Source organism: Dreissena polymorpha, chromosome 3 (genome assembly GCF_020536995.1).
Source record: "Dreissena polymorpha isolate Duluth1 chromosome 3, UMN_Dpol_1.0, whole genome shotgun sequence".
Classification (NCBI taxonomy): Eukaryota; Metazoa; Mollusca; class Bivalvia; order Myida; family Dreissenidae; genus Dreissena; species Dreissena polymorpha.
In genome coordinates this window covers 66,784,625-66,808,893 of record NC_068357.1, presented here as the reverse complement: position 1 = coordinate 66,808,893, position 24,269 = coordinate 66,784,625, and the positions used below count along the sequence as shown (strand labels likewise).

Genomic DNA, 24,269 nt, shown 5'->3' with positions numbered 1-24,269 from the left:
AAGCAGTGTGTTTACACAGTATTTACCACCTGTTAATTGAGACGTCCACCAAGGTTAACACTGAGATCGACCAACATTGTCTGAAAAGTAACGAGTTAATTGGCATCGTTTAAATTGAATAAATGCTCAAACATACGAATATCTGAAACACCCCTTAGTCGCCTTTGAGTGGAAAGGTGAGAACACGGGCCGATAGGGTCCCTATTCCGCCAAAAGAGGTGTCTGTACCCTTTCTTTTTTACTTCAGATTCACACCTTCAAACTTCTTCCCCTAAGAGATAAGAAGGGAAATACCGGTAAAAACAAAAGTCATGTTCATGCACATTCTGCGAATTATATCAAAGGAAAAGTCATTAAAAATATTACTTTTTGTAATAGTTAACGGCTGCAATATAGCATTTTAAGAAAAGAGGCACAAACGATAAATAACAAATTTTGCCGCAACTGCGGTAAAAGCAGACGCAGCTAAAGTAGTTGTAGTCGAAGTTGTAGAAGAAATATAACAATTATTATTATTATTGTGGTGATTGCAATAGTAATACATGTATAAGAATAAAAGAAATGGTAGTAGTAGTAATAGTAGTAGTAGTAGTAGTAGTAGTAGTAGTAGTAGTAGTAGTAGTAGTAGTAGTAGTAGTAGTAGTAGTAGTAGTAGTAGTAGTAGTAGCAGTAGCAGTATTAGTAGTAGTAGTAGTAGTAGTAGTAGTAGTAGTAGTAGAAGTAGTAGTAGTAGTAGTAGTAGTAGTAGTAGTAGCAGCAGCAATTGTTGTTGTTATTGATAATTAATTTCATAAAAGTTTATGAGAAGTTGAAGAATCGATGATTGTTATTTTGAAGGGATTAGACTGCATTATTCTAGTACGAAATAAATGACTTTTCGACACTAAATGCTACGAAATCAGCTGTCAGATTTCAATTTATATCAATTTTCGCATATTGTATTGTAAACTAAAACATACAAATTACTTAAATGAAATTATTAACAGATCAAACGGGACGCACGCTTTGATAATTACAACGCATTGTACCTCATTTTGCAAGGAAATGAATTTAACGATTGTATTGAATGCCTGAAAGGATTTTTATGATATTTAATAAACGCATTGAACGAAAATTGATTTTGTATCGCTGTGCATATTTTACAGTCGATTTCAGTATTAACTAGTATTGAATCACGTTATATTTTTAGACGATGTTTTTATCTGCCGGAGAAATTGTTATCATTGTGATTTTACAAAGAAGACAAGCTTTAAAATACATTAACATATAGATGATAATAATAATAATAATAATAATAATAATAATAATAATAATAATAATAATAACAATAATAATAATAATAATAATAATAATAATAATAATAATAATAATAATAATAATAATACTAACAATAATAATAATAATAATAATAATAATAATAATAGTAATAATAATAATAATAATATTAATAATAATAATAATAATATAAAAAATACAATAATAATAATAATAATAATAATAATAGTAATAATAATTATAATAATAATACTAGTAGTAATAGTAGTAATAATAATAATAATGATAATAATAATAAGAAGAAGACGAAGAAGAAGAAGAACTTGTATTTATTCAATAGTGTATGTAGTTTGTCACATTGAAGGGTTTGACGATTTCGTTTAGACTCAAATTGTGTGCATAAGGGATCACAAAAAAGTAAAACTTCATGTCATATCAATAACTAGACGCAATCACAATTTTACATAATTTTAATATGGCGAAGAAGAATTGTATGCGTGCACTAAACATTCTAAATTTGAAGAATTAAATCTTAATGTTCACTTTTGCTGAGAACTGGATATTTTTCACAGATGTCTACAAAACTTGGTTGCAAGATGATTGCTCTGGATATGGCCTATGCCTTGCGGTCAGGAGGTCACGGGTTCGATCCTCACTGTGGGAGAGTTCTTTAGATCTCCCCATAGACACCAAGTACTGGGTCTAGTCCCAAGAAACGGACTCGAGAGCGTTTATATAAGCCTTATGCTTGGTTTGTGGACGCTTGCTGTGGCGCATCTTTACATGTGGTAAAATAAAGTTAAGAAATGCTGCTATGGAAATAATTTTTTTTGATGGACCCTCATTACACTGGTTAACTTATTTAACTTTTTAAGCTAAGCCGTTATGACGTATTATTATGCTATAATTGTTTTAAAGTCTATTTTTTTATAATATCAAAGTCCAAGTCAGATTGTACAAGTCATTTTTAAAGGCCATTTTACGAAGATTTTTCTAATATCAAGGGAAGTAATCATGTTTTCCAGTTTCTTTTTATCCTGTCTTGAGTTGATTTCGCATGCAGCGATGGTTATTTTTTTTAAATCTAAACAAAACATGTTTCGCGTACTTTTAAATTGTCCGTTTGTTCCGTTTATCGACGTTCACATTACATTTGCAATGTAGCACCTCAAGGGTCATTGACATCATTTCAAAATCTTGTTTATAATTGGAATCGGAAAACGAGCTTTGAAAATTGCCGCAATTATACAAGATTCATCTGGATAATTTTTGCACAGAATGTAAACTATCCATGTTATATACGTTTTACACGGGTTTACACATATCTTATTTAATCGATGATACATGACAGACATGGGAGGTACATCCTTGCCATAAATCCTTTCACGTGGGCTTTAGTTTTCATGTTTATTTTACGGCTCTTTTTGCGTCAATCAATGCGTCAAGGATGCGAAGTGATAACTACAAAGCAAGCGTCGAGTGCTGTCCTCGCTAGAGACGAGATAAACAGTTCATAGGTGGCGCTGCTGGTTCACTGAGGTTGCATTCCATGCGTTTTTTTTAGATGACACGCATACACGATTTATATGAAACAATCGTAAATAGGGTCGTGGCGCTATAAGGCGCCATTGTGGTAGGCATTCGCGCTTTCAAGTTACACTGTTCTGCCCAGTTGTTATATGATTGTCCTTAACGTAACTCAACGTACCATTATTGCTTTGTGTTATTATCACATTGTGTTACGTCAGGTATGTTTATACACGTACCTGGTTACGTACATGCCACTATTTGCTAAGTTCATGTAACGTTTTGCTTCGTGCCGAAACATTTTTCTATGCATATGTCGCATTTTGCTGCTGCGTATAGATCACGTTCCGCTTCGTAGAGGTCGCGTTTTGCTGGGTATAGATCACGTTGCGCTACATATAGGTCGCGTTTTGCTACGTATAGATCACGTTGCGCTACGTAGAGGTCGCGCTTTGCTACGTTTAGATCACGTTGCGCTAATTAGAGGTCGCGTTTTGCTAGATATAGATCACGTTCCGCTTCGTAGAGGTCGCGTATTGCTACGTATAGATCACGTTGCGCTACATAAAGGCCGCGTTTTGCTACGTGTAGATCACGTTGCGCGACGAGATCGCGTATTGCTGCGTATAGATCACGTTGCTTTACATACAGGCCGCGTTTCGCTACGTATAGATCACGTTGCGCTACATACAGGCCGCGTTTTGCTACGTATAGATCACGTTGCGCTGCATACAGGTCACGATTTGTAACGTATAGATCACGTTGCGCTACATACAGGTCACGATTTGTTACGTATAGATCACGTTTTGCTATGTACAGGTCGCGTTTTGCTACCTATGGATCAACGCGCGTTGTACTTCGTGCAGGGGGTATTTTTAGCTGCGTCCAGTTTATTTTGTTATACACAGATGACATAATTATCCGTTAAGATGCTGCTGCCTTACAGGCCCTATAAAGGTGACACATTCAATTATTATGCATATAAACTGGTCTAATTTTTACCGGATTTCAGTTTCTCTTGCATAAAAAATGCTAATAGCACAGCTGAGGTGCAACGTTGTCAAGAAGTATTGAAGATTTACCCGTTTCATAATTGGAAGAAATGTTTACAACTTTGCAACTAACGTGATGTGTAGCCCCAAAGCGGTGACGTATGCTAAAAAAAGCCAAAAGAACTTCACTTTTAGTTCTATTTTAAACAACTTTTTACCAGCAAAAAGTAACTAATTAGATCACTACAAACGTTTTGACCATTATTAGAAGAGACCTACTTTGTGAATGATACCGGAAAACATTGAAAATCAACGATATATTTTTGGTGACCTGAGTCACTTTCACTTTTACTATCCCGAGTAAACATCGATGTAAATAAACTGATTGTTTGTAAACACGATTGACTTGGAGGACACTGTATTTTGAGCTCAAAACAAGTTGTATTGCTCATATTTTTATGGTAATGTCTAATAGCATGTATATATTGTTTTTGATAACCTTTATATATAAAATACGGAAAAAATATTTAAAAATCGGTAAATAATTACGGATCTTCACCTTTATAGAGCCTTTAAGTTTAGGTCATTTTGTGTAACATTAAAATCACGATGTGTTACGTATCGACCACGCTGTCATAGTATACGATAACATTGTGTTACTTTCATGTCACGTTGTGTAATGAACAGATAACTTTGTGTAACGTACGTGTTCATGTACTGGGGTCGTATTCCAGCAGCATCTTAAGTTAAATTTTATTCTTATCCTTAAATTGGGAAATTTTCTCAAGTGTTTCATTTCCGATTGCAAAAGCTTGGCATCAAGAATTACATCACAATAACATCATTATGTCAATGTTATTTTAGGAAAACCAAAAGAAACACGTGATTCCTTATTTAGTAAATATTACAAAACATTTTAATTTGAACTTAAATGAAATTATTTTAGAAATGGCTTAAGATGTTTCTGGAATACCACCCCAGAGATCACGATGTGCTACGCGCAGCTCGAGTAGTGTGTCGCGCTAAAGATGACGTTTTAGCTGGGTATTGGATATGTTAAATTGTGTAATAAATATTTTCATGTTTGACAGGTCTCGAGTTGCAATATCATTCTTCATACTAAAATAAACATGTAGTGTAAAGAAAGAAGGAATTTGAAATAAACTTTTCTAGTTCTGTGTCTACCATCATCGATACTTTGTCCAAACACGTCGATAAATGGCTCACTTTACGAGTAATGGGATACTCATCAAGGAACGCGCGCACTATTCTTTCTGTTGAACACTGGGAAACTGAAACTTAAATTTGATCGCCACTTTGCATTTTATTCGTTATTATCATACTTTAACAAAGCATATTTCGCGCAAGAGGTGTGGGCTTTGTTATTTTTTTCTTAACATTACCATAATTTATCATTTAAAGATAGAAATAGAATCATCATTTTATGTAACTAATTTCGTAAAGGTAATCATTTTAATTATTTAGAATACTCTTACTTAAATTAAAGCATATAATATTTCTTTTTCTTACGCTTTCGCGCTTTAACTTCGGGCTCAATTTCACATTAAACACATTACTTCAAGTTAAGTTGACTATAAAGGAAATACAACATTGTAAGGGTTTCACAAGTTATTTTGGCATTTAAGTGACATAATATGTATAATTTTGTACATTAAAAAGGCTCATATTTATTCAATATGGTTGTAGTATAGATTATTAGAGAGATAACAATACTTGCAAAACTGGGATAATAATAAGTTTAATGTGTTTACAATTGGGTAAATGACATAATTGGGAATGCTATTTGTGAAGAGCATTATCGATAGGTTTAAAAATGTACTTTTATGATTTTTTTGTTAGATTTTAAGGCAATTTCCATAGAATCATTTTAAAAAGAAAACGTTATCATTGTGGCAGCAACCATCTTGTCATCGTCATTATCGTCATCTTCATCGTCCTCATTAAAATTATCACCAGTAAACAATCGTCTATATTAGTTGCATAACTCCCATTCACACGAACAGTTGTAGCAAGATGAATAGTGATCAATTTATGCCAACCTTTATCATCTGCAAATCATACTTTCAGGTTGTGTTATTATGATTAGTATAATACGATTCAAAACAAAATGTGTGTTAAGTTCTAATAAAGCCTCGTATTTTACGACAGCTTTATTTAGGATTACACAAAATAAAAAAAATGCCATCATATTAAATAATTCCATGATATATTGACTCTCCATTTGCACAAATACCTCATGGGAGCAGATGTGCGTATTTTTGATTGGCATGCTAATAGATTTAGAATTACTAATAATACTCTAAATATGGCGAATATAATCCGTTCATTAAAACATCACAAATAAAGACCCTGAGAATGTACGTCTATGGCGGAAAGCAAGAAAATGTTCGGATCACTGCATATCCGGGACACGTTCACGATTGGTCAATAAAGTCCACAGGCTCCTCTTCAATAAAGCCACAGTCGGAAAGATTCGGTGTGCGACTCGGAGAAGGGGCGGATGGGCGGTCCGGTAAAAGATCACGTGACAATGGCGGAAGTTGTTTAGAAATAAGTCTTTGGTTACCCGTATTTCCAGTTGCGCGGTTCCCAGCAACACCATGGCGGACGAAGCTATTTTGGCGAGGCGGCATTCGCGCGTTATTGTTATAAATATCTGAATTGCCTTGACCATGTTGCAAAGACTTGGAGAGGATTTGGTAGTCCCTAGATTTTACATTGTTTCTTGGGCACGTTAACATATCAATGAAATGAGCGTCAACTGGGTCACACTTCCGCTGAGCCATACACTTGTAGATCTCGTTGTCAATCACGTCATCATCGCTGTCATTAGAGTCCGTGGCGCGATCGATAAAACCGGAGTCGCTTGTTCCGGCTTTCGGCGGCGCCGGCTGACCGATTCCGGGAAGTGGGGTTTTCTTCTGTAGACGGAGGGCCGTTGGCTGTCGTTCGAACTGGATATCACGGACGAATCGGATGATCTCGTCGGTGTTTCGGTCGCTGCAGCGCTGACGGAGGGACTCAGACCGGATGTGGCGGCGTTTCTGTCTGGGCGAATCTGCTTGTGGAGGTCGCATCTTGGATTGCAAGACTATGGCCTTTAAGGGATTTCTCTCATCTGGAAATATAAAGTAAATTTTGAATCAATAAATTTTTAATGAAAACTTAGACATGCAGAAAACACACACGGATTCATTGTTTTTTTGGCTGTAAAAAGCAGAGGGGAGGTAGGATAGAAAGTTCAGTGATAGATCGTTCAAATAGTGTTAGCAGTTGCTACACAAGATTTTAGCCATTTAAAGTGAAAAACTGCAACACTAACAACACACCGAGATATCGACGAACATTTTTTCATGAATACCAAAACTTTATAAGAAAAACAAAGCAAAATAAAACATACGATTGTGTACGCCATTTAATTATATCCTGCTTATTCCAATATAACGCACAGTTCGTGAGTGAAGAAGCTCTCGTATGCTTGTTCGCTCAACACTAGTGGTTTTTGAATCGTATCTGCAAGATCTAGTAAAAGCAAATGTAGAGATAATTATCGTGTTTTAATGTAACGACCTTCGTTCAAAGTTCATTTTCGGTGAAGGTAAGGCCGTCGCAGTTAGGGTCATTGTACTAAATACAAAAAAACAACGTCTCTTGAATAAAAAACATATAGAACTGTATTTAAGAAATAATTACGCATAAGGTCCCACAGAGTATTATTTAATTTATATTATCCCCCACGACAGGAAGATGAAATACGTGATATATGAGCCTCGCTCTGTGAAACGGGGTTTAATGCATGTACGTAAAGTGTCGTCCCAGAGTAGATTGTGCAGTCTGCACAGGCTAATCAGGACGACACTTTCCGCTTTTAGGATATTTTTCGCTTACAGAACGTCTTTTCTAAGCAAAACTCCAGTTTAGGCGGAAACTGTCGTTCCTGATTAGCCTGTGCAGACTGCACAAACTAATCTGGGACGGCCCTTTACGCAAATGCATTAACTCTTTCAGTGCGGGAACCGAATTTTGAAGGCCTTTGCAAACAGTTTGGATCCAGATGAGACGCCACAGAAAGTAGCGTCTCATCTGGATCCAAACTGTTTGCTATTCTGATAGCATTCTTTAAAAAACATCGAAGAAAATGCTAATTTTAGAAATTAAGCAGACGACATTTTAGCAGACGACAAATTTCCCAGCATGCAAAGGGTTAAACCCCTTTTCACAGAGAACGGCTCATATTTATCATTCAATGTATTAATCGAGCTTTTTTAGATATTAGAGTATTTATTTAATGCGTAAAGTGCGGTCTTGGCAAGGAAAAGTACGCTTTTGTTAGTCATTATGCATATTGAATACAACATTAACAAATGCACAATTTGTATACTATTTACATTATAAATATCTAAAATGTTAAGCACTATTCTTTCAATAAAACATAACGTTCAAAACGCTTTTCATCGTATACGCGCAAAAATATTAAAGTGCATATTGTATTTAATCGAAATCCTATTTGTGTACATAACTTTTTTGAAGGTAAACTTAAGTTTATTTTTTCTGAACACATGGCTTTGGCCTATAGGGTCGTATTTTTCAATAAGGATATTTTTTAAACACCTGGGAGGATCAAATATGATTCCTTGACGTGTGAAATCCCGGGTGCGATCACAAACTGTGAACAGAAAAATAATGTGTCGATCTTCATAAATTTGAAGAATAAGATCATATTGTTCACAGGTGTGAAATAAATGGTGTGTGAAAAGTATGATCCTATTGTGGCAATTCCCATTCAACGCATGCGATAAGAGCTTTATTTACAAAACACGTGTATTCGTTTAAAAATGTACGCGTATATGTTTGATTTGAATAACATATTTAGAATGAAGATGGAATTACATAATTCCTAAACGCATGTTGTAATGAAATACACATGTCTTCTTTTGTTATCAATCGAAAGAAATTCAAACTAAAAACAAAAAAGTAACAACTTGTTTTCAAAATGCAGTTTACGAAAATGTTCATGCGCTGTTAGAAAACGCAAAAGCTTTTAATCGAAATGTGAAATAAATTGAGTCGTATTCTGAGAAAACTGGGCATAATGCATTTGCGTAAAGTGTCGTCCCAGATTAGCCTGTGTAGTCCGCACAGGCTAATCATGAACGACACTTTCCGCCTAAATTGGATTTTTGCTAATAAGTGACTTCTTTTAAACGAAAAATGTCATAAAAGCGGAAAGTGTCGTCCCTGATTAGCCTGTGCGGACTGCACAGGCTAAACTGGGACGTCACTTTCCGCACATGCTGTATGCCCAGTTTTCCCAGAACGCGACACATATTTACTTCTGAAGTACGTTTAAACCTACATACTAATAAAGCAATTGACAAAAAAAACTAATAAAATTACCTTTTACAATTCAGTGAAATGTCTCATATGCACTGCAAGAATCAATCCATACAACAGTAAACAAAAATAACGAACGTACAACTCCTGCTATTCGCACTCCTTAACTTCCAATAATCAAATATTTCGGCAAAATTAAAACTTGAAGGAACATGTACTGGCACAGTCTAGCATATGCAGCTTTTTGCAATTTTCCTACACTCAATTTATAGTTTAAGCAAGGGTTTAAACAATATGGTGTCGATCTGTTGTACCTGTTGTGTCGATCGGTTGTTGCCAGTGAAAATATTGACTACCCGAATAAAAGGTGACATCATACTTATTTGCGTGACCACTTGATTTGTTGATATAGAACAAAAGCAGAATTGACTCGCGGGTAAACACGCTATGACCACTAAGAAGCTCATTCAAACATTTGTTTAGTCAACTTTCTTTCCAGCAGAACCACCGCAGGTCAACGTTTACTCCAAACGAATATTATGGTTTAGTAATATTTTAGGTCTAAGCGCTAAAACTAAACTAAACTTAATTAGCCAAACAGTGCACACTTATCTATAGCAATTTTCATGCTCGTCTTCCCTCAAAATGGTTCATGATATTGACAACTATCTGCTAATGTAGATATAATAACGCTGTCACAGTGCATAGATCTGTGGTATGAATTATTTTTTTAACAAAATGCCATAAATAAATAAATATTATCAAAGAACTTACAGGTTTGTTAAAACATTCTTTTGAAAATTACTTTTATCAACAATATATGTTAAACGCCTAAGCTTCTATAAAAATATTTTCTATGCCTGGTATATTTTATATAACTGATTGTTCGATGAAAATGTATTCATTGTTGAGTTATGGTAAATGTACCAACGTTATAGTAACTGTACCACTCGTGTGCTATCCACGTTCTCGATTCCTTGTATCTCATTCACGGTTATATTTGATTGTCGCGAAACGTGTGAATCTAATTCATCTGTATGTGTCAGCTAAGTATACAAGGTGCAACTGATTAAGTACAAAAACATTAACTTTATGACGCACATGAAATGGAAACGCCAATATGGATTTGTCTTTGTGTTAACCCATTTATGCCTAACGTCCAAAAAGGTATTGGCAAACAGCGTGGACCCAGATGAGACGCCGCATGTTTGCTGTTTGCTTAAAGGAATTTCTGCAGGAAATACTCTTAATATAGAAATAAATATACTAGACATCCCTAATTTTGGAAATAAATTGATCCAATTTAGAAGGATGGGAGAGTCCACTAGGCATAAATGGGTTAAAAAAACAACATTTCAACCATGGCGAGCCTGACCTATCTTGACACATTACTGCAAGTAAAGGGGAAAGGGAGGTTATCTGATTTTGAATATCTTCCAATTTGATCCACATTAACAACACAACCGTTTTACTTCTTCCAATTTCCGGGAAAGTTGGGTATGCAATAGTGCTCTATTCATAACTTCCGGTCAGGCAATATTGAGATCACTTTAATGTGATTACTAATATCCCTATAAACTACATGTATCGACAAATATTGTAATAATTTCATCTGTTATCATAGTAATTTAATTTTTGATTACATATTTTTAATTTAATATTTTTTTATCGAAGTTATCAGCTCATGCAATTTACTGAGCACTTTTAATAATATTAATATGTGAGTTTTAACCGGATAATAAATATGATCGTAACTGAGTTAACTGAATTGTTTGACAAATTAATCAATAAGTTGGCGAGTGAATGAGTAAACAAGAAACCCATTTCTGATGAGAAGACAAACAATTATAACAACCAATTTAATATCCGAATTAAGGCACTTCAACTCTAAAAAAAGACTCAATGTATATCAATTGTGAAGCACCCTTGGAATATTGATTTTCAACTTAAGGTTGACATACTTTGAGGCTTATCAGTTGAGGCCTGAGTAAAGCTCATCATATTTGCATTTAATCAGCCTACCGTCGACAGAAAATCCTCTTTTCGCAAACTAAGTACGGATGAAACGTTGGAACGTTGACAGGGCTATTAATTGCGTATCGATCTCTTTCTTTCAATATTGAGTTCTTTTTTCTTCAAGGCACTTCTTTCTTTGTATATATTCTGGTTATTGTTCTTTTAAATGTATTACTTTGCGATGGAATGAAATAAGTGCAGTGTAATGAAATAAAAACAGTTGGTAAAGCCGAATATATTAATAATATTCGCACGAACATACTTGATAACGTAAATGAAAACAATTTCAAACTTATTTTGAAACACTACTTGATAGTACAAGCTCATACTTATTGGGGTGGCCGTTTTAAATCAACTGATTGTCGAAGACAAGTTCACGTTTTCGGTAACATTTTTTAAATGGCAAGGGAATTGTTCTTAACTTAGGAAAGTCAATACATTGTATTTCACACTAAATGTACTCAAAACTTCATTGAACTGTTGTATCACAACTTCAAATAAATCTAGAGAATGGTATGTCTTTTTTATTATACAAAAGATTTGAAAAACAAAATTTTACATCATACAAGAATGCTCTTCTAAAAGTGAGTGTGTACTTTTTCATCAAAGTTGTCATGCATTAAAGCAACATGCATACTAATCTTTGTAGTTCGTCGAAACAAAGTCATAAAAATCCTAAAATACACAATCCCTTTTTGCCACTTTAAATTTGGTTTTGAAATTAATCTAAATAGAATCAAATCATCGGTCGTATTTGCCAGCGGTGAAAGGATCTTATTTTTTGCACAAAAAGTAAAACAGTAGAACGCGGCGCATATTTCTTCCGATCCGGCGTCGTCCGGGACTCTGGAATGTGAAGTACCGTTAAGCAGGTCGGTATATCACCGAACAGCAATATATTTGTATTAATAACGCGTCCTCGAGTGCAGATGTGACACGATGATACGGGGCTCTTACGAAACATTGAATTCATCTTACGAACCACTCAAATTTAGATAACGTATGTCGAGGACTCTCCGTTCATCGTTTGGTGAATAAATAGGAATCACTTTCTTCGGTAATTATGCGCCCATTTTCGCGTGAGCTATGACGTTCAAACGATGATTATGACTCGCATTAATTTAAATAAATTCGAAACTTAATCCCGTGTAGTTGCGTTTGTATGGCAAAACAAATCAAAATAAACGACCATGTTGACATTGGTTGGCAGATTGATGTGCAATTAACAAGTTTTAGGGCGCAACTAGGCACTTATGTACTTGGCAAACAGTGGACAAAGAATGAAGATCTTGAAACGAAACGAACATCCGCCTAAAAAGCCAGAATTCCCATGTATTTTTGCTTGTATTAACCCATTTATCCCTAGCGTCTTGAAAAAAAGCCTAGGCAAATAGCGTAGACCCACATGAGACGCCGCATGATGCGGCGTCTCATCTGGGTCTGCACTATTTGCTTAAAGGAATTTCTATAAGAAATCTTCTAAATATAGAAATAAATATACCAGACATCCCTACTTTTGGAAATAAATTGATCCAATTTAGAAGGATAGGAGTGTCCACTAGGCTTAAATGGGTTAGCCTCGACCCCGATAATGTCGAAACTCTTCGTCAACGAGCTTCTAACTGTGCGATCTAACCCGTACAACTAGCATGTGTTTCCAATATCTCTCAGGCAAACCTCGAATAATGTAGATAAATGCGTAGCCTATGCTATGAACTGGTATAAAGGCATATTCAGCCATCTAATCCAGTCACCTTTTAAGTTACGACATGACACAGACCTGCCGAGACAAAAGTAGATATTCGTCGCCGATGATCTACTTACGTGAACATCATTGATGATGACTGTAGTCAGTTGTCACAACAAAACATAAGTAATATTGTGGCTGATTTCTGCCATATCGTTCTGGTGTGAACCTCCTAAAACACGCCACAACTCTAGAGCGATATGGCGAAACGAAAAATGTAACCATTATGGCGAGCCAAAGGCGATAAATACGGCAATTATGACATTTATCGCAACTTTGGTCGTTAATATCAGTATATTTGCAGGTTTGCGTATCCGCGACCTTCAAATTCGCGAAAAAGCCAGGACGAGAAATATACCCACCTAAACGACAAAAGGGGCACGAATAAAACACTTATATGTCACCGTACGAGGTTTGGCGTATATTTGTATCTCTAGCGTATAGGCTTGATGGCGAGTTGGCAACATTCAAAACCACAAACCCACCAGAAAGATATACAAATGTAGTATAAATGTGCAACCATTTCGTAGTCTTTCGTCAACGAAATTAAGTCTATACTGAGGAAAGGAAGCGCTTCAATTTTGCACTTGCTCCCAAACGATCGAAACACAATGTTTAAAAAAAGAGTACAAAACAAGAACAAGACAAGGCGATTGATCCAACATGTATTTTGACCAATCGTCGCAATACAGAAATGTTTGAAAAGCAACGCTTTTTGTTGTCGCGAGTTAAAGCATAAGAATTTTAGAAGGTAATGTCGGGAGCAGCCGTATTCGTATATAGCTAAACAATTCAAAACGATTTTTCAGTTCAGTTTTAAAATGATCAATCTTGATTCGGTTTCAGACATGTACATTGTGGAGTGCGCATGTCGGAACCGGCGTTATTTGTATGCATGATTAAAAGGTCAAACAATTCGCAATGTGCAGCCGACAAAAGTCTCAAACTTCAAACCGAAAAATACTCAGTGTCTGTTTGCATTGATGTAACATCAGATAATACGAGCCCTTTAGCAAACAAGCGAACACCGTGTTCACAAATACTACAAGACTGTGTAAGTAAATGCACCGATTGTTCGGTTTTGAAAAGAGTCAGGCATCGATTAGCATCGATTAGTATCAAAATGAAATTCGAATATCAAAGCACCTCGTGACGTGAACAACAAATATGACGACTTTCATCCACATTTACACAAACCTAAGGCTGATCGGTGATCTGCTTTTTCTCGAATGACGATTCAAAATTATTTACTTTGGAATCAAGTAAATTGAATCCTGCGCGAATAATGAATGCAACAGCACCTATTGCCACCCACACGGCGTTCAATAGCGTGCAAGTCATATTTGCGGGATGGCCGCTACAATGAACAAATTCATGATATAAAATCATGAAAGACTCCGATTACAAAATACGCGAATTTTTATTTGAAATGCACACAAAATGCAGATAAAACAAGTTGATCTCGTAAGGGATAACAAGAACGCCCCTTATAATGCAGCAACAAGAAATTAATACACACTTTTGATCTTTAAAACGATTTGCTTATGTAATTTTAACATTCTTCTTGAGTTTCATGTTTTAAAAAAGTGTTGTTATTTTCATGAATATAATCAAGACTTACACAAAAAGGATAAATTCATTGTATTCATTTTTTATAAGAAACTTGATACACAAGAAGAAAAAAGTAAAAATCATGAATGAAGGGCGTACACATTAATAACAGACTAAAAACTAAATCTATATAAAAAATACATTTATACTACAAATACATCGAATGCCAAATAATATATACTAGTACGTACCAGTTGCCTCGGATAATTTCGTCATTGTCAGGCTACGTTTTCTCAGTTTAAAAGAAGGCGCACTCAGAAATTAAACACACAAAAAATGTTTTTGTGAGCAGGTAATTTTAATACTGCACACTTCTTATGCTGTAACATGTAATGCCACTACCCATGCATAAATGTAAGAAAACATTGATTCCCAATAAATGAAATACAACGCATCATGAAAATAAAAAAAGCACTCCAGTCCGCGATACCTTACGCAATATCTTTTACATATGAATGCAATAATTCAAGCGAACGATAGGCTGAACGAAAATTCATCAAAAGCATCGAACTCTTCATAACAATGTGCGCGCTGTTTTCACAACTTCAGACTAGAAAAAGGTACAACATAGTTTGTCCAATACTGAATTATTAATTTGATCGCGACCAGACGAAAGCTAGTTAACGGATTCCCCACACGAAGATGTTATTGTTAATTATGCATTTTATATCGCAGTTATTCTGGCTTTACTATCATCTATTTCTGTGCTTGTTTTGCAGACGATAATTTGTAAAAGGGCGGCAAAGACGTCATTTCGATTGTTTTCGTGAACTCGTTCTATTAGAAGCATGACGGTGGAGTGAGATCATGTATACGATAAATATTAATTTGAGTACATTTATTGTTTGCAGACATTAGGTGTAAAAAGTGCATGGTTCAAGTTACCCGATATATACCCTTATAAAATACGAGTTTAAAGAAGAGTTTGTTGAGTTTGTCGTTTTTGTTCATAAGTTGGAATACTATTTAAAAAAAGGTTAATGGTTTGAAACTTGTACTTTGAAATTAACTTTTTGAATAATTAATGTTCGACGTATGTTATGAATCTTTAAGGCGAGATTATACGGTTTTGTCAAATATTTATGAATTTATATAAAATGCGTGAAAAACTTATTAAACATATATTTCAATATAAATTAAAATAAAAGTTAAGAAGAACATGTGTCGAAAAATGCGAAATAAGCCAGATATTTAATTATGAAATCGAAAATTTCTGAACAGTCGAATTCGCCAGCATGTATATCATGCATGTACGATGTGAATCTAAATTTAGTTTTAGTGCAGATTCGTTCATACGACACAAAGACACAATTTTGTTTTACGGATCATTTTAATTTCCTGCAACGACATCTATTCATACGACACACGAACACTAACTCCGATCCTAATAAAAAGACGAATGCTTCGGTTATTGTGGGAAAATATGTACGAAATATCTTCGTCAATATCAGGACGGGGCGCTAATTTGTCTTTGCTGCATTTTATGAAATTCGTCTTAAATGTATACTATTTCTTGTCTACTTTGTGTTATTGTAACATATTTTTATCGATACATTACAATTTAACACATATAAAAATCGTATAATCACGCTTTAAGCTGACAATCTATTTAAATGACACTCTTGGGCTTTTTTGATCTTCGGAGTCTCATATTCCTCCAATTGATAGCCAGATAGGTAGAAATACTTAAGTTGACATCTGGTCAATTCGAGGTCAATACGAGGTCGGAGAATCAATCGTGATACATCGACTATCTCCGGAATCCTCCGTTCGATTTAAGCAAAAAATCGTCTGCTGATCCAGAGTGGTCGGAGGACATAGCTGATTTGCGGAAGGTCACACGTAACTAAATGTGAAAGTATTCAAGTGTTGCAACAAAATAGTATTCATACTTGACGAACTTGTGGCATTTATTTAACCAGGAAATAGCTCATTAAAATAATTATACGTCAAACCAAGGTATATGTCAAAGTTAAATCTGATCATAGGTATGGATTAGGGTGGTCGTAACCGACAAGTTTGTCTGTATCAGGCATTTTTGTCGCTATACCTAAAAGTAACATTTAAACTTCACCATGAATTAGGCTACATGTATATAATTTATTATTAACGGTAAGTCCAAAATAAGGTACTTAACCATGAATTAGACTACATGTATATGAATTATTATTAACGGTAAGTCCAAAATAAGGTACTTAACCATGAATTAGACTACATGTATATGAATTATTATTAACGGTAAGTCCAAAATAAGGTACTTAACCATGAATTAGACTACATGTATATGAATTATTATTAACGGTAAGTCCAAAATAATATACTTAACCATGAATTAGACTACATGTATATGAATTATTATTAACGGTAAGTCCAAAATAAGGTACTTAACCATGAATTAGACTACATGTATATGAATTATTATTAACGGTAAGTCCAAAATAAGGTTCTTAACCATGAATTAGACTACATGTATATGAATTATTATTAACGGTAAGTCCAAAATAAGGTCAGGGTGCGTATTTAAAAGTGGTTAAGCTGTGCACTATTTGGTGGACTGGGGGGGGGGGGGGGGGTCGTCAAAAACAACACATATGCAAATATCAAATAGTTGTAGCAAGTTTTTGTTAGACGAACGGGTAAACTAGTCATAATAAGTAACACACATCACGGACGGAAGGGGGGACAGGACAATAAATATGCAACTCAAGTTGCCGGAACACCTTTACATCCTCCCGAAAGAAGCATACCTATTTTGTTGACCCAGTTACATGAAGCAACGTTGTTTGCGTCTTGTTAACCCTTAAAGTGCTGGAGCTGAATTTAAAAGGCCTTTGCAAACAGTTTGGATCCAGATGAGACGCCACAGAACGTGGCGTCTCATCAGGATCTAAACTGTTTGCTATTTTGATAGTATTCTTTGAAAAAAATCGAAGAAAATGCTAATTTTAGAAATTCTGCAGACGACATTTTAGCAGACGACAAATTTCCCAGCATGCAAAGGGTTAAGACACATTTCCTTGATGCCTTATTAGTCTGGATATAAAACTAGATGGTGTTTATCAATGCTGTAATTAAAAGTGCGTCTTATCATAGCAATCATGTATTTACAACAATTTTATTTTGTAGGCAACAAATATTATTTTTAAAGCGGGTATATACGATCTCGTCAAATATTTATTAGTTAATATAACATGTGTAAAAAACTTATTATAAATATATTTCAATATAAACTAAAATAAAAGTTAAGAAGAACATGTGTCGAAAAAAGCTAAATAAGCCAGATATTTAATTCTGAAATCGAAAAAGGCTGTACAGCCGAATTCGCCAGCATGTATATCATGCATGTACGATGTGAATCTGAATTTAATAGTTTAACGGTTCATTTGATATTCCTGCAGCGATATCTATTCGTACGACACACGAACACTTACTAAAAGACGAATGCATCGGTTATTGTAGGAAAATATGTACGATTTATCTTCGTCACAATCGACTCGGGGCGCTAATTTGTATTTGCTGCATTTTATGAAATTCGTCTTAAATGTATCATTTTTCTTGCATATTGTGTGTTATTATAACATATTTGTATCAATATATTACAATTCAACACATATAAAAATCGTATAATCTCGCTTTAACGAAATAGAAATAGATATCGCGATGAAAATAGAAGACTCGATTTTTTAAAAATATGAAACAGCAAAGTAACAAAATAGAAATAAGACACGCCGGGAGTCGTACTTCAACACAAGGAACAAGGAAACAGAAATCATAAACGTTATTTAATAAACTGATACACTTATTCCGTCTGCTTAATAATTATCCCAATAAAAGGAAATAATAATGCCTATTTTACTTTCAATTTGGCCAATTCAGTGTATACAGGGATATAGCTAAGACACGAACAAGACGCACACATTCGATGTTCTTCAATAAAAGACAAGATGTTTCTAGGTTTAATTTCAGCTTTAAAAGGAACATACCGCAAACTAAGGGTTAAGTAAAATCTGATAAAGGCTTATGTTTTTCATACAATTTCGTCCATACAGCCGAACAAATCTTTGTGTCTGACAATGAACAGTTTTATAAAATTGATTTAATGATTCGGGTTGGATAAATAGTCTATATTTGATAATTCTGTAAGTCTGTGAGTAATTGCAGGTGTAACTAAATTGAGAAGTCAGTTCTTACACTGTTGTATTGTTTTAGAAGTTTTGTGCATACAAATGAGTGATCAAAATACTGGGCTTCATGACAAAATATGAAGTTGTTTAAAACGGTAATGGTAAAACGTTTATTTGAGCCTTGTTCTGAGAATACTGGGCATAATGCATGTGCGTAATGTGTCGTCCCAGATTAGCCTGTGCAATCCGCACAGGCTAATCAGGGACGACAATTTCCGCTTTTATGAAATTTTTCGTTAAAATGAAGTCTCTTCTTAGCAACAATCCAATTTAGGCGGACTTCACAGGCTAACCTGGGACGACACTTTACGCACATGCATTAAGTCCAGTTTTCTCAGAACGCGACCTATTTGAGCCTTGTTCTGAGAGAAAGGGACGTAGGCATATGGGTAAATTTTGTCGCAGAGTAGCCGGTGCAGTGTGCACATCCTTATCAGGGATAGCACTATAAGCCTTACGTGAATGTTTCGTTTAAAGGGAGTTTCTTTTAAACGTTTATCCCTGATAGATCTGTGCGGACTGCACCGGCTCATCTGGGACGACACTTTAAGCACACGATTTAAGCCAGTTCAGTCTGAATGTTATTGTAAGGCAACCTACCCATAGCAATTACATTAATGGAGCAATGTTAGTGGATTTTATGCAGACATAAGTATTTTCATTATAACAGTTTGTGTGTGCCACACATTCGATTAGATGTGAAAGTTTAATTTCTGCTGCTCATAACTATAGATATCTATGGGGAATATTGTACAAACCAGACTAAGTGCTTATGAATAAATTTGCAATAATTTACATCGTCAGTATTAATAGAACATGTTCAGTTTCATATTAGTCATAGAATAGTACACCTATTGATATCCCTTTCACTCTCCCGTCACATTAAAAAATCTACTCCAACAACATAATATTGACCATTTTAATGTCAACGCCCCCAATCTTACCTTGGAAAATCGTGAATAATACTTTAAGTCCAGATAAAAAATCGTTGAAGCTGCCAAGCCGAGCATAATGACTTTCAAGTAATTGACATTTCATAATGACCTTAAAAACAGCAGCACTAATGGAGAAGTGAAGTTTTTTGAATATTAAGCAATTATTCATAGCTCTGAAAATTATGGAGCGTATTTCTCATTTATATTTTTTAAATAAATTGCGACACTTTCATTCGTTTTCATTAATTGTTTAAATCTACATGTTCACAATCATTTATTTTTACATATTTTCCATTTGCTTCTTTAATACTTTAATACAAAGGAACATCATATTTCGTTCTTAACATGCAATTACATTTTACATAGTTTTGGTATCTGATATAACTTCGCAATTCTTTAATATTAATTAACAGTTATTGAATATTGTGTTATCATATCATTATTGGTCCACCTTCTACATGTCCCCTCAATAAAGAATTCTCAGAGATTCTAATATCGAATCGAACCGCATTCAATTTAGATTCAACATAGCCGTCAAATAAATAACACGTAGATTGTTGTGGACTTCAAAACCACTAGCTTCGGGAGCTTCCGGTACTGCAAGTGCAAGACAGTTTATGTCTGCGCCGACAAACATCGCTGTCATTGGAATGAAAACGGGCAAATTTAAGATGCTGCTCAGCATGCAGTGTAATTGCAACATGAAAGCTAGGCTTCATCGATGCGTTAATGACGACGGCAAAATGAGAGCGACTTGTGAAATGCGCTACATAAAATATATGAAACCTTATTTCATCATTCATTGTTGTGCATTTTTATATTTTAAAAAGAAGACTTTTTGAAAAATCTGTGCTTTTTTGTTATGTTTACTTAAAGCGGGTATATACGATTTTGTCAAATATTTATGAATTTATATAAACTGTGTAAAAAACTTATTATATATATATATATATTTCAATATAAATTAAAATAAAATTTAAGAAAAACATGTGTCGAAAAATGCGAAATAAGCCAGATATTTAATTCTGAAATTGAAAACGGCTGTATAGACGAATTCGCCATCATGTATACCATACATGTACGATGTGCATCTAAACTTACGAGTAGTTAAACGGTTTATAATACAAAGACGAATGCTTCGGTTATTGTAGGAAAATATGTACGTCACTATCTGCTCGGGGCGCTAATTTGTCTTTTCTGCATTTTATGAAATTCGGCTTTAATGTATAATTTTTCTTGCATATTTTGTGTTATTGTAACATATTTTATCAATATATTACAATTAAACACATATAAAAAATCGTATATACCCGCTTTAAGGTTCTGATTGCATGCATATTTCACAAACCGAGTACTCTTTACCCTTCAACCACTAAGCAACATTCACACAAAACAGCAAAAACTCGAATGGGGAAAATATGTTATAAAAAAACAATAACAAAATCACAACATCATACTTTAGAATATAGACAAATACACAAAATCTCATTCCGATATTTTCATTTAGTGTCAGAGTTGAACTCTGAAATGGCAACGGGTTAAATAAAAACTCAAATGATAATGTAATTGAAATGTACTCACATAAGAATGCACAGTACCCCGATTTTAGTAAGCAAAATATATACTGTAATTAATTATACTTTACACATGGTCCAGTTGAAATTTACGAATTTGAACAAAACATAACTAGTTCACTGAATGAGCCAAGTTGCAATCTAACTCGATTCTAGTTTGAAGAAAAAAGCATTGATCGATTAAAAGTGCGCGTGACGAAGGTTTTGATAAATAGTGAAAGCCCGTTTAGAAATCGAAATCTAAAACAAATACACCATATTCAAAAACCGCCCTGGGCTTTGATAAAGCTCGTAGAAACCAACGGGTATCAAAGAGGAGCTCATTACGCCATTGTATACCAATTTGATATTTTGTATAACATGTCCTATCGCAACTTTGCCCGATTGATACAATCTTATAATTACTGACTACCAACAGCGTTGAGTCAAACTGACAACGGTCCTTTGGCAACTTGGCACTCGAAAATGCGCAATGGCATTGCTTGATTTAAACTGATAAATCAAAATTAAATTAGCGTCAATTTTTATGCAAGATGTTTTTTTGTAATTGTGAATTCGAGCATTTACACTGTGCAATATTAAGTGCAGTGCCGTTTCATGTAATAAACATGATAAGGTCATATTAAACGCTATCTTCGATGTTATGTCTGCAAATTTTAAAATGATCAAACAATTCTTTTTTAATAACTGCGATTAACTTTCTGGGTGGGTAAGAAGTGCAATGCGCTGAAGAAAAATCGCGCTGAAGAAACATATTTATAATATGTAATCCATGTCCCAAGCAGTATACTATCTTATACAAATTTAAGAAACTGGATGTTTACAATAACAAAGAAATTTGAATCATAATCAATATCGATTTCTCCATCCACTTGTGTATGTGCATGTGTTGCCTTGTGCGCATTCACCATATACATGCTTGCTACATTTATACATGTACTACATATACAAAAACAAGAGCCGTGCTCTGTGAAAAGGGGGTTTAATGCGTGTGCGTAAAGCGTCGTCCCAGATTAGCATGTGCAGTCCGTACAGGCTTATCAGGGACGAAACTATCCGCCTAAACTATATTGTTTGCAGAGAAGGGAATTTCTCCAAACAAAAAGTGTCATACACGCGGAAAATATCGTCCCTGATTTAACATTAAAATGTATTAACACATTTCAAATACTTTTGCATCTTTTGGGCATTTGAAATGAAATAAACTGTTACAAGTCCCTTCAAGTCGGACATGAAGGCAAATATAGCAAACACGTGAAAATAGCTTTCAACTGTAGATCGCATGCGTGTTTGTTGTGTATAAACACCAAAGTAGTAGTCGAAATTGGCATATACGAATTCTTTATACGTAATAAATGTACAATGTGTAAGACCACACGCATTGAACACGCGCAATTACTAATCAATACGTAAACAAGTAAACATACATAATGTTCTAGGACCGAGTTTCAGGAACGTTATGAAGCTCTTAATTCCCAATCTGCTTATTTGAAATGATAATCATGCTAAGTTAACATTATACAGTGTAACTGCTTCAGTGCTTAGTGCAACACATTAATAAGACACTTATTTCAAACCATCGTTTTGGTGCTTCGAAGGACATAACATCCATCGTCATCGTATGTGAAACAATGGCCTATGATACATTTTGCCATTGCAAAAGAGCACATGCGCTATTAAAAAAAGAAACTATTTTACTATTTATACATAACAGTGCACTAGAAATATAACAAACAAACAGCAGAAGCAACACCGCAAACAACACCGGCAACATCAATTAAAACACGTCAGAACCAACACAATAGTATGTTTGTATTATAATTGTCTACTTTTGATTCTATTTAAAGGGGAAATAAGAACATATTATTATAAAATTGGAACTTGATAATTTGTTGAAGATATGCAGTGAAATAACGACTGTTTCTCTACTCAAACCACAACGCAATAACAGAAGTTCAGATCTATTAATGCAGGAAAATATTATATAGGTATCACAACCATCGTCAAACAATATGTGTTATACCACGAGGGAATTCGAAGATGTTTGCTTAATATTCGCTGTTTATCAGTCAATAAAAACAATTTTGCATCGTAGGGAAGCAAGGTTATTAAACAACTCAGAAAACAATACTGTTTCTTTTTTAATTAAATTTTCCGTAATTGTTTTAAAGAACATACAGGCCAGCGCGTTTTATATAAATGAATTATCTTTAAAACCAAAGTTCACTAATATATCAACTATCAAAATTAACGCAAACGCTATGATTTAAAAGCAAAAACACATAAATAAATTTACTTACCAGAGTCCAATCAATGGCAATTTTCTCCCAAGTGACTGCAACAAATATTGAAACAATAAATTTAAATCTCCGCTCACAAGAAACGCCGTTGTCTAAACTTCTCGATTATTCCGCTTGAGCTGGAATTGTCACCCTTTATCATAAATTCTTCCGCGAACGGATAGCGTTGCTCGGCAATTGAGATGTACTCGACCTAATTTATTCTACCTTTTTAATAAGCGTTTGTAGGACTCCAATTGCCAGCGATCAATCCTTCGTTGACTTTGATCTATTAGAATCTAGTTGACAAGCGCGGGAATGAATGAGAAGTCGCCGTTTGATATCTTTTATCAATTGCAACTATTCGGATCATAATAATAATATGATAACATGAAAAAATCCAAATGAATGGCATCGCATTAAATAGAATCGTAGATATTCATAAAATACCACTGGCTTTTTTATTTCTATACGATTATGCGCATCGACGAAGTGCAAATTAAAGCCTCACTATGATAGAAATTCGATGGTCGTCTTGCGATCTCTAGAGACGCCCTCAGTAATTCAGCGGTGTACTTTTAAGGGATGGGATTGGAAAATAGAGAGTTGAATACCCCAGGCAAATAGTGCAAATAAAGTACAGAAGTAACACATCCCAAACATTGTTTACTGTGGATATTGCATGTATCTAATCGAGACCGTTTTCGATAGTAGGGCTTAGGTAAATAAATACAATTCATCGATAATTATTATCGAACTTAGGGGAAATTCTGG

At 34.6% G+C, this 24,269-nt stretch overlaps 1 protein-coding gene across 4 annotated transcripts; it reads right to left on the bottom strand.

Annotated features, from left to right (window-relative positions):
* Positions 1 to 5,405: 5,405 nt before the first annotated feature.
* Positions 5,406 to 23,960, bottom strand: LOC127874564 (uncharacterized). Of its 4 annotated transcripts, none has more exons than XM_052418955.1 (2): positions 23,517 to 23,960; positions 5,406 to 6,933 (listed from the first exon to the last, which is right to left on the bottom strand). In XM_052418955.1, the coding sequence occupies exon 2, from the start codon at positions 6,890 to 6,892 to the stop codon at positions 6,230 to 6,232; it is 663 nt and encodes a 220-aa protein (XP_052274915.1). In that variant the 5' UTR covers positions 6,893 to 6,933; positions 23,517 to 23,960; the 3' UTR covers positions 5,406 to 6,229. The 4 variants fall into 4 exon arrangements, with proteins under 4 accessions (XP_052274915.1, XP_052274916.1, XP_052274914.1 ...); XM_052418956.1 differs by lacking the exon at positions 23,517 to 23,960 and adding an exon at positions 21,283 to 21,402; XM_052418954.1 differs by lacking the exon at positions 23,517 to 23,960 and adding an exon at positions 21,224 to 21,391.
* Positions 23,961 to 24,269: the final 309 nt, after the last annotated feature.